Consider the following 12,250-nt stretch of genomic DNA (forward strand, 5'->3'; position numbering starts at 1 on the left):
GTTCCTAGGCGCAGTAGGCGGTGGCAGGTGTGGCTCCATGTTCGCCAGGTCTCTTGCTTTATGATGCTAAAAAAGAGTGATGAAGTGTCTCAGCTTGATTTCGAACAATGTTCGTGTCGATCAGCAGGCTCAAGACGAGTATTGCAAGTTGTTTGAAAGGACCTTAACATCTACCCCTACCCATCTTTCAGCGTTGGCCGCCATCTTTGGCTTGACAACTGACGGGGAAGACCAGGTTCATTCGGCTAACGACTTGTTGTCTGAGTTAGCCAGCTGTTGTTGTTTGGTTTTGGTCGTTTATGGTTTGTTTCCAATGAATTTGTCTACCATTTTGATTTGGAATGCTCAGGGTCTCAATATGGCTGCTAGGCGTAATTCTGTCTGTGAGGTTGTGCTCTCTTCCATGCTCTCTTCCAAGGCCGATATTGTGTCTTCAAGAAACTAAGGTTGCTTTGATGCCTCGTCATATTTTGCTTGAATCACTCTCCTCCGATTTCGATCAGTTTGTGTCTTTGCCAGCTAATGGTTCAAGGGGAGGTATTCTGATTGCGTGGAAGAGTGCTATTTGTCAGGTTCTTTGTTCCCGTGTTGATTCTTTCTATGTATCTATTCATTGCGTTGGGCATGAGGGTCGTAACGGTGGTTCACTGGGATATATGGCCCTCAGGATGATGCTGCGAAGTTGGCTTTCTTGCAAGAGCTGCGTGACATTCGTGCCTTATGTGCTAGGCCTAGGCTTGTGCCCAGGGACTTCAATCTTATTAATCAAGCGAATGATGGGTCGTTTTCGCCGTTTGATTGATGATACGGAATTACAAGAAATACCTCTTTTGGGCCGTAAATAAACATGGTCAATGAGCGGGTCTCTCCTACTTTGGTTAGGCTCAACCGTGCTTTCTGCTCCATGGATTGGGAGGAGATTTTCCCAGATTTTATTCAGCATTGGTGGTCTCAGATTATTGTCCATTGTTGCTTGGGATGAAAGTTAATACTCGTGGCAAACGTCGCTTCATCTTTGAAAGTTTTTGGCCCAAATTTCAAGGCTTTCAGGAGGTAGTGCAGAACTATTAGGATGCTCCTGCTGCTGATGTTTGTCCGGTGGAAAAGATATTCATCAAGTTGAGGCGTCTCAGCAAGGCACTGCAAAGTTGGAATCGAAAGAGGATTGGTAATATTAGGATTCGGCTCTTCGGATTCAGCTCTTCATGACCAAGGAAATAATTCATTGTCTTGAGATTGCTAGAGACTCTCGTCATCTCCCGTTTAAGGAGGATTGGCTGCACCGGAGGCTGAAGCATCTTTGCCTCGGTCTGGCCTCTCTTGAGCGAACGGTTGCTCGTTTGCGCTCCCGGGTTCTTTACCTCAAGGAAGGAAATGCAAACACCTCTTTTTTCCATCAGCAAGCCAGAATCTGGAAGAGAAAGAACTTTATTGCTAAATTGCAGGTGGATGACCACATTGTTACTAACCAAGAAGAGAAACATTCGGCGATCTTTGATTTCTATTCCAATCTTTTGGGTGATGCCGAACAAAGGAGTACAACACTATATCTCCAAGCTTTCCATTTGCATCATGATTTGAGTCCCTTGGATGCTCTCTTCACTGAAGAAGAAGTGTGGGAAACAATTAAAGAGCTGCCTGAAGACAAAGCTCAATGTCCGGATGGTTTCACGGGTCACTTTTATAAATCTTGTTGGCATATTATCAAAAGCGATGTGATGAGGGCCTTGTTGGCGGTGCAGCAGGGGTGCTTCTTCAAGTTCCAGCTTTTGAACACAACTTTTCTCACCCTTTTGCCTAAGAAACCAGATGTTGTGCAAGTCAAAAATTACCGTCCAATTAGTCTCATACATAGTTTCGCGAAGCTGCTTGCAAAAATTTTGGCAACCCGCCTTGATATAGGTGCTTTTGTCAAACGACAATACAGGAGGCGGCAACAGGCAGCATCAGCGCAGCAGATACTTCGGCAGAAGGAGAATAAAATAGATAGAGATAGAGTTTGTTAGTTTAAGTTAGTTTGGTTGGATTCATTAGTTAGAGATAGGATTTGTTAGTTGGTTTAGCTTAGAGATAAGATTATCTGTTAGGTCGGATTCTATTTTAAGGATGGTGATGTACCGAACAGTTAAGCAATGAATAAAGTTTAGTTCCACCTAATAGCTGCTCAGAGCCTCTAATCAAGAGGGCAAGTATGCCTCATCCCTAGCCATATCATCTTTGGTATCAGTCATGGGTGATCCTACGACTGTAGCCGAAATCTCATCCAAGCTTAATCGGATCTTGCTCGCTGTCGATTGCCACAGCAATGAAATTTCCCACATCCAAACACAATTCTCATCTGTCTATGCGTGTGATGCCAGAGGCTCTATGGTGGACGATGCTTGCAGCTCCGGCCATGATGACGACGATCGAAAGCCGATTGGGAACGCTGGCGTGCACATCACCTGTCCAGCGACGCACGTCCATAAACTCAGGTTTCCAGATTACAACAGCAAGGATGATCCAATCGTGTGGATTCACCGTTGCAACCAATTCTTTCTCGCACAGCGAACTCCGAAGGACGAGAAGGTTTGGCTGGCATCCTTCCACATGACGGGTCCATGGTCTCCTCTAATCAAAGCACCTTCGTCCGTGGTCGTTATATTCAAGATAATTTCCTTCTTGTGCAGCAATTAGCGAGATGCTTGCATAAGCGAAATGAGCTGCATATTCTTCTCAAGCTAGATATATCAAAGGCATTTGATTCGGTCTCTTGGCCTTTCCTGTTGGAGGTGCTTCGAAACTTGGGATTTGGTCATCGATGGTGCAACCTTTTGTGTTGTTTGTTGTCCACTTCTTCTACTAGGGTGTTGCTGAATGGAGAACTGGGTGAGACCATTATTCACCGTCGCGGCCTTAGGCAAGGCGATCCCCTCTCGCCTATGCTATTTATACTAGTAATGGATGTGTTGAACTCTTTGATTGATCAAGCCTACATGGACGGTCTTGCAGCCACTTGCGGTATCGAGACAGCATCACCAGGTTTCTTTTTACGCTGATGATGTCGTGTTATTTCTTCGTCCTACTGTTAATGACCTTTTCTTGACCAAGCAATTGTTGGATATTTTTGGTGAAGCCTTAGGTCTGAGGACTAATATTCTCAAGTGTTCGATGACTCCTATTTGTTGTCAGGAGGATGACATATCAATCATAAAGGATCAACTGTCGTGTGAGGTTAAGAACTTCCCGTGCACTTACCTGGGTCTTCCTCTTTCGGTTAGGAATCCTACAAAAGCTACATTGCAACCTTTGATTGACAAAGTGCGGACCATTTGCCTCAATGTAAAGCTACCTTGATGAATCATGCAGGCAGGCTTGTTATAGTTCGGGTAGTCCTCTCCGCAACACCCATATACCACATGATCGCAAGGGATCTTCCCAAATGGGTTCTCAAAGCTACTGATAAAAGAAGAATGGGCTTTTTGTGGATGGGCCAAGAACAGGTCAATGGCGACAATTGTTTGGTCTCTTGGCATTGTGTGTCGGCCAATTCAATTTGGTGGTTTGGGAATTCTTGACTTGGCCACTCTTGGATGGGCACTTCGCATTAGATGGTTGTGGTTGTGCAAGACTGAACCTTCTCGACCATGGGTTGGCTTCAAGGTTCAGGTTCCTCACATTGTGTCGGCTTTATTTGATATTGCCATAGAGACAATCGTTGGAGATGGTACAAGCACGTTGTTCTGGACGGATAAGTGGCTGCAGGGTAGGTCCATTTCGGATTTGGCTCATAATATGTCCCCTCTTGCCCCTCAGTGTGTGCTCAAGCTGAGGACCGTATGTCAAGCATTGGATCATCGCCGATGGGTGTCGAATATCAAAGGGGCTCTCTCTGTCAGTGCTTTGGTGGAATATCCTCAGCTATGGGAGTTATTGGAATTGGTCATTTTGCAACATGGTGTGAGTGATCAGCACATTTGGAGGCTCTCTGGGTCGAGCATATATTCAAGTAAGTTAGTGTACAATTCTTTCTTCATAGGTTCTACCAGTTTCACTCCTTAGAAACTTGTCTGGAAATCTTGGGGCCCTCTTCGGTGCAAGTTCTTCCTTTGGCTTGCTATTCTCAACAGATGTTGGACTGTTGATCGACTGGTTAGAAGGGGCTTGCCTCATCCTACTTCTTGTCTACTTTGTGATCAAGGTGTTGAATCCATTCAGCATTTGCTGGTCACTTGCATGTTTGCTCGGCAGGTGTGGCTCATCATTCTTCAGAACCTTGGTCTGCAGGCAGTGGCACCCTAGCCAACCGATGTGCTCTCTGAATGGTGGCTGGGTGCATACAAGATGGTCCCGAAGATGCAGAGGAAAGGTTTCAATTCTCTTGTCATTCTTGTGGCTTGGGAGTTATGGAAGCATCGTAACGATTGTGTCTTCAATAATGCATCTCCGAGTGTCAATTCGGTGGTGAGAGCAGTGTCAGAGGAGGGTGTTGTATCGTGTGCTGCCAGAGCTAGAGGCCTCCGAGGTTTATGGATAGTTAGTTGTGACCTTTTATGTTTTGATTCTTTGGTCGTTTTTCTTTCTTTGTGGCACGTTATTGTTCTAAGTGTTCTCGGTGTGTAACTGTTACTTGTTTTTAATGAAATGACTCGTAGCTCTCCTACGTGTTCAAGAAAAAAAATTCTTAGAATTCTCATTAGCCAGGTTTTGAAGCTTAAGACCTTTGGCTCTAGTACCATATTGAATTTCATGGATCGACAAATTCACCAAAAAGGTGGCGCAGTATACTTTAGCAATTAGACACAAAAAAGAATGGCATGATGTTTTTATTGGACCTTTGTATCCATCAAAATATGTACTTCCAGTGAAATAGCTCAACAATTTCTTACCCCACAACGAAGTTGCTGGAGAACATTACTGTTTTCAAAAATTGCCGGCTTGAGAACATTATTAGGCTTTATGCAGCGTATGTAATGTGGTTCTGTTGCACTCAGAGTTTCCAGCAAAGCTTGTAGTTGTTGCTGCGATGTTACAGAAGAGGATAAATTATCTGATGAGAAAGCTATAAAAAAATTATATCTGGCTAGCAACACACTCTTTTACCTTAAAGTTCGAACCTATTGATGTAAATTTCGTGGATTTAGTGGATTCTTCAGAAGGTGGAAAAAGACTTGAAACAAATGAACATTTAGAAGCATGTAACAACACTTGATGCTCATTCACAGCATAATCTATGTTCTTATCCAAGAACATATCTGTTTGATATGTAACCTGCAGAAGAAGAAAATGGCGATTACAAGTGCGAACCGCATAATGCAAGTCTCAATTGTAGAAAGATATTATGGCAACAGCTCACCCACAGAACTAATGCATCTCCAGGTTAGATATATGCATCATGTGTAGTAAGTATATTTTTAAAAAAAATTGCCATCTTTTCGAATGCATAACAATTTTGATCAGCGATGGGGACAAAGTATCTGACAAAAGTTGGTCCTAGAAGTGTTAGAAAAGGGGAATTCAATTCTAAACTTAGATCTGTTCAGGTACACCAAAGTTGGGTTTATGCACCCATGCACCTAAAAAATTCTGTGCATGTACATAATGTCAAAAGATGTACATATCTCCATATGTGCACTGCACACAAAAAAAAAAAAAAAAAAAAAAAACAAGAGCATTTTTTTGGTACAATGCATATATGAACATATTTGCACAAATTTTTGCATATGTACATAACATGATGTGCATGTGTAAATTCTTTTAGATTTCTTGAAGTATACAAGTGCACAAAGTAGAAAAATGGTGTCCGTTAGAAAATGATTACCTAGTTTCCACCAATCAAAATTTCACATGTTGCAGATCTTTCTTTATCCATTAGCATATTCAATATTGGCACGTAGATCAGAAGCCTTCTTCAGCAGCCATTAAGCTCTTGGACTTCAAATTGGTAAAATTTGATTTACTCAATGTTAAAAAGTTACAGTTGCCAATCCAATTATAGGACAGACCTATATTTTGTTTATTGTTGTACTTAATTATCTCCTCCCCCTACGATGCTCCAACTGATTTAGAGATGTACATTTGGCAACAAATAATCAACATTCGGCAAGCAAAAACTGGTATTGGCTGAGCTTGCATCTAACAAAATCCTACTTGTATTCACATGTTACATGATCAAAGGTTGATTTCTTTCGTTGCAAATTTACACCGAGCATCGCATGACATTTTTAGCTGGATATCAGAATGCCATGTTGCAGCCCACTAGCTGGGAATATTTTGTTGTTTGTATCGTATCATATAATATGATGTATGCAATCACATGTGTCACTATCATGTGTTGGTAATGAATGCATCATGTATCAGCAATACCAAGCCAAAATATGTCATACATAGTGTGGGGAATTATTCTTTCAAGTGATAGTATGGCAGGCAAAAGAAGTATGCTACTTACATTTCCAGCGTAGTGATGAATAGTGAAATCGGACCGTGAAAATTTTGGCCTACTGAAGTGTGGGTTCCCTTTAAATTTTTGATACAGCTTTTCAGCAAATATTTCATGGTTTGAATTTCGCAACATGCTGAAGCACAAAATAAGACAATATTAGAAAGGCTCAGAGCTACAAACAAAACAAGAATGTTCACAATTTACTTGTACATACCAAGTCTCATCCAGTAGAGCAATTATACCCCCTGGTTTCTGTATTAAAAGAAATCAGAAGTCAAAAATGAGATTTCATAGCATGGCTCAACCCCAATGGGAAATATCACTAATATCTCTGGATGGTTACAAAAGATGCACATGGAACTCAGGCCCGTCCAGTTTGTTCAATAATTCTGAGTATTAAGATATTCCACATTCAATCTTAGGTTTCACAAGTCTACGAAAGTAAAAAAAAGAAAAGAAAAAAGAAAATAACTGGCTGTGGCTGAATGAATGGAGAATACATTGATAATAAAAAAAAGCACTGCAAAGGACACTGGATGTTGTTCACCTTCTCAATAAGATCAAGAATTTCTTGGTTGTCCACAAACTGGATGTAACTCCAATCAATTTCTTCCTTTGTATATTCTTCTTGTTCCATCTTAAACACGTGCTGTTCATGGAACATATGTATAAAAAAGATTAGCACAAATCAAAATTTTATTTGACCACACCAAAACATAGAATGCAGAACATTCTCAAGAAACGAGACTCGCATTCTCTAACCTGATTAAAGTGTTGCTGAAGCTTCTCGTTAGTTAAGTTGATACAAAACTGCTCAAAACTGAGGCATAGCAAAATATCAACATATAACAGTTGTTATCTCTCATATCATCAAAGATAAGCATATGGTTTCATGTCATATAGTACCAATTGCTAAGTAGATATATGAAGATTTAAGGCTCTCAAGCAGAGCATATAACTTCCCATATTGCTATGCCGTTACTGCAACAAGTACAGCCATTTGCTGCAGAAAATCCATGCAATTGCTAAAAAAAAAGAGCACATAACTTCCAACCTAATTTTGTACCCACACTATCCCCAATAATGTCAACAACATGATGTTAGTTTCCATCAAGTTTTCTTCTTTGGGGCAAGTGTTTGTTAGATATATTGTAGCCTTGTATAGAGCTGATAGTCTGCCTTATATTAGGCCAGATTAGTTGCCTTGTATAACCCTGATTATATGCCTTTTATGGCGCCCTGTGCATGTATATATACGGGCCTAAAACCCTCACGATAAATACAAGTGCTATTCATAACATAGTATCTAGAGTGTAAGCAAGGGTTAGGGTTTTTCGCCTTCTCTGGCCTCCGCTCCAGGCGTGTTGCACTTGCACGCAACCCACCACCAATTCCACGCTCGTCGACGTCTGGGTTCATCTCAGGAGGATCGGTTTCGTCTTCGACTCGTCGTCCAGAGCCGATCTAATCCGCCACCGGGCTTATCTTGTCGTTGGTTGTTCTCTCATCAGCTGCCTCAGCTAATCTCATCATCAAGTCGTCATCTTCACCAGTCCCAAAGATCCGCTCATTGTCGCGCCTTGGTCATCTTTAACAGCGATGCGATCGATCCACTGTCGCATCGTCTCCTGGCTTGGATCGGATCCACTTTGCCTCGCCGCTCCTCTCGGCTTGGATCGGTTCCCTGTCGCCACCAAGCTTTGCATCGATGATTCTTCGCCCGAGTTCTTATCGTTGATTCGCCTGCCCACGCCTGTTTGTCGTGTGCTCTCGTCCGCCAAGATCTGTCGTGCGCCACTAGGACCTATCACGTGACGCCAAGCACACTACCGAGATCAAACGCGCGCCACCAGGCGCATCATTGGGATCCTTTTCTTCACCCCGCCATCGTTCTCTAGTCTGTTAGATCTATGTTACGTCTCGTAACAGAGAGGAGTACCGGATTGGTTTGGTAAAAAAAAATGTCGTCCTCTTCTGGCCATGTATACCTTCCTTGTTGCATGGTGCTTTTCAATGGCACTAACTATCCAGACTAGGTTCTTCACATACGCTCAGAATGGTATTGTTGAGCGTAAATACCGACATCTCCTTAAAACCGCTTGTGCTCTTCTGCTTGCGTCATTTATCTCGCCTCACTTCTACGCAAAAGTTGTTTCCACTGCCACATATTTGACTAGCATTCAACCTTCGTCCGCTCTTCAGGTTGGGATTCCTCTCAGCGTCTTTGTGGCAAGATACCCGACTACTCTAGTCGCCGCCTCTTTGGTTGTGTGTATTATGTTCTTCTTACCTCTCGTGAGCACACCAAGTTGACTCCTCAGTCTGTTGAGTACATCTTTCTAAGTTATAGTTCTGAGCATAAAGGGTATTGTTGTTGGGATCCTATTGTTCATCGAATAAGAATTTCTCAGGATATCACTTTTGATGAGTCTCGTTCTTTCTATTCTCTCTCATCCTCTGATGTTTCTTCCATATCCTTTGTTAAGCCACTTAATTTTCTAACTTTCCCTATACCCCATCACCACTACCACTCTCCCACAGCCGAGATCCTCTCCCTCGACATTACCCTCTGATGAGCCCTCTGCTCTCGTACCTCCTATTTCTATCCCATTCTACAGGCCTCTTGTGACACGTCTACACGTGTCGTTCTCCTGATGTTCCATCTTCTCCTAGTGTCATCTCCTTCAAAGGCTATGCCTGAGTCTCCTCGCTATACCCTCCAGGACTGACAGTCAATTCGGCCTCCTAAGCGCTTTGGTTTTTGTTGGTGCCATTCTAGATGAGCCTACTTATTGTGATGTCATTCTTCATCCAAAGTAACAACATATCATGGTAGAGGAGATTGCTGCTCTTGAGCGCACTGGCACGTGGGATCTTGTTCCCCTTCCTCATGTCTGTTCTATCACTTGCAAGTGGGTTTAGCGCTACAAAGCCCGTCTAATGGCACGCGGTTTTTAGCATGAGCATGGTCGTGACTTGATGAAATTTTTGCTCATTGGCACACATGACCAATGTTCGCACTATTCTTGTTGTTGCCTCTGTTCGTCAGTGGTCTATTGTCACGCCCGATCTTCCCCTCCCCTCCTTAATCTCTCCCTCTCTGTCTCTCTCCGTTGTGTCGAACCCAGCCGTCAACCGCTTCCTCTTCCGCCGCTCTTTCCACCTCTTCCACTCGCCTGTTTCAATTCTGCCGAGCCCGCACGTATTCAAGCCGAATCATTGCTAAGTAACGCTGCCAAAAGGAAACCGTCAACCCTCCATCAAGGCAAGATCATTGTGGTGAAGGAAATCGACGGGAGAAAAGGAAACCGAGCCGTATTTTTCGCCGTCGCATCAAGACTCCACCGATCGATTCAATTCTCCCTTTCCCCTCTATAAAACCTCAATTGACCCCTTGGCCGAGCATCTTCGCACTCCACAGCGCCTAATTCCGAAACCTCATCGAGTTTCCTCAAACCGTGAGCCCTAGCGCCGTGGCCAGACCTTTTCTGACCCCGCACAGTTGCCGAGTCGCTCAGCGCCTCCCCGACGCCGTCCGAGCCTCCGCCGATGCTCTCCGTCCGCACGTCGTCGTCCTCGACCGTTCGCCGTCGAGCTCCGACCATTGCACGCAGCTCCATAGGCCGCCGAAACTCGCTGTTGAAGCCCCACTGTCGCCGAACCTCCACAGTCTTCCCCGACACCCGATAAGCCATCAAACGGAATCGCCGCAACCTCTACTTCCTCTTCTGCCGCTCATCGACATCGTTCGACCAACGCAGCACCATCTCCGCCGTCTCCAGCCGTCCTTCGTCGCCCCGAGCCGTCGCTGTCATCGTCGAATCGCCGGAGAAGAGGTAGGCGCCCCCTCTGCCGTTGGATCATCGTTGTGCGGCGTAGATTAGAAGTAGCGTACCCCTTCGCGTTAGGCGATCTCAGCCGTCTGATCCGAGATCAACGGCTCCGATTTAATGAAGTGCCCCGTCAGCTCTATTGCCTAGTTAGCGTGCCTCGTGCAACCACGTCATCGTTTTGTCCTACGTGTCAGGTCCAGTCAATGCTCTCTCCGAGTCAGAGGCCTAGTCAGTCGATGACGTCATCACTTACGCAGTAATCCGATTTTCCCATTAGAAAATAATTCGCGCGATAATCCGAATATTCTGAAAATAGGTTTTCTTTAATAGAAAAATTCCAGAAAATAGTTTAGATAAATGTTTATAAATGTTTTTAGCTCTGTTTTTGTTTATGTAAATGTTATTTAATGTTTTTCTAGTCTAAAAATTATTGCAAAAATGTTAGAATAAATTTATAATTTGGAAAGTGGTTTAGAAAATATATATTAATTATGATAATGTTTAGAAATTAATTCTTTGATAGAATAAATGCTTTAAATTTGTTTTTATGCATATAAAATTAGTTTATTTCCAGAAAAATGCAAATAAATTTCATAAATTGTTTTAATCATTTCTATGCTATAAAATAATTCTACAAAATTTTAAATAAATGTTTTAGGCCTTTTAAAAATTAGGTTTAATTCCAGAAATTAGTTTTTGTTGTTTTTGGTCGCTTAGAATTTCGTTTGGCCGTAGTTTTCGCTTCATTGCTCCGATTTGGGCGGTTCTTGCGCCTGCGCCCAAATCTTCCTGAAAGTGTGTCGTAGCTTGTTCTAGTGTTCGTTTTATGTGTTTTCTCTGTTTAGTGTCTATTCTTAGTGGTGCTTGTTTGCTCGCTTGTAGAGTTTGTTCTAGAAGCGTTCAAGAACAACCAGGATCAAGACTTCATAGATTTCGAGCAACTCATCGGAGAAGGCAAGTGTCCTTGAACATTTTGCACCTTCTTTTATAAAGTTTTGCTTTACAAATTGCATGCTCGTCAAACATGATATCCCAAATAGGGTTTACTAGTTTTCCCCCATTTTCCTTGTAGCCGTAGAATGGTGATCATCGTTTGGGTAGAAAATGCTTAGTGTCGCTTACTCATGGGTAGAATAGGCAAATGATGTTTTGTTTACTAATGCATGGTGATAACCTTGGTAAAGATGTCTAGACTCATGGAAGTTAGGGTCTGAGCAAGTGGGGTAGATTCTGAACTTCATCGGATATTGGTTATCTCCCTGTGTTGGTTGATAGCGGTCTTGCCCAGACCATGTTAAGGACCGGTTCGTGGAGCGACCACCCATGAAAACAGTACAACCACAAACTTGGTATGGGACGAGCCTAGCTCAGTAATTTATTTTTCTCTCAGCATTGTGAGGATCATTTGGTGGTACGGGAATGAAAGGGTGTACTTCCACTGCTTTGTAATCTTCTTTTAGACCCTTTGGTTATTGATGTAATAAAGTACGTTGTATTAATGGATGTTGTGTCTGCTACTCACTTATGACGTCACTATGTGTATGTAACTTGATCCTTGCATACATGTAGTTTACATTCGGTTTGATCTTAAAATCGGGTGTGATATCTATCTCTCAGCTCGATGTGAAGAATGTATTCCTTAATGGCGAGCTACGCAAGGAGTTGTACATGCAATCACCTCCTAGTTATTCTGTTCTTGAGGGCGTGATTTATCGTTTTCGCCGCTCTCTTTATGGACTCGAGCAAGCTCCCTGTCCCGTATAGATCTACTCTGTCGGCTCTCTCCATCAGCTCTTTCTCTCTTGCCGCCGCCGCTCTTCTTGAGCAAGCAGGCTCTTCGCTGGTCTATCCATCAGTTGGATCGGCTCTCCCAATCTTCCCTGCCCGATTCCGATTGGATCCCGATGCCAATTGGATCAGTCAGTCGCCTCCTCGACGCCCACCCCGCGCCTGGTGACAGCTACTGTGTGAATCTCTCTTCCTATCGGTTTCATCT

The 12,250-nt window shown here is 43.2% G+C and overlaps 1 protein-coding gene across 3 annotated transcripts in view; it reads right to left on the minus strand.

The window, feature by feature from the left end:
- Positions 1–12,250, minus strand: part of LOC133890169 (myosin-6-like) — a 50,373-nt gene that overhangs the window by 29,469 nt on the left and 8,654 nt on the right. For all 3 annotated transcript variants that reach the window (XM_062330625.1, XM_062330626.1, XM_062330627.1), the window contains exons 12-17: positions 7,184–7,241; positions 6,969–7,070; positions 6,636–6,673; positions 6,428–6,554; positions 5,083–5,250; positions 4,869–5,000 (exon numbers count right to left, since the gene is read on the minus strand). In XM_062330625.1, the coding sequence (XP_062186609.1) occupies positions 4,869–5,000; positions 5,083–5,250; positions 6,428–6,554; positions 6,636–6,673; positions 6,969–7,070; positions 7,184–7,241 (625 nt within the window). The remainder of the gene's footprint in view (positions 1–4,868; positions 5,001–5,082; positions 5,251–6,427; positions 6,555–6,635; positions 6,674–6,968; positions 7,071–7,183; positions 7,242–12,250) is intronic.

Source organism: Phragmites australis, chromosome 14 (genome assembly GCF_958298935.1).
Source record: "Phragmites australis chromosome 14, lpPhrAust1.1, whole genome shotgun sequence".
Taxonomy (NCBI): domain Eukaryota; kingdom Viridiplantae; phylum Streptophyta; class Magnoliopsida; order Poales; family Poaceae; genus Phragmites; species Phragmites australis.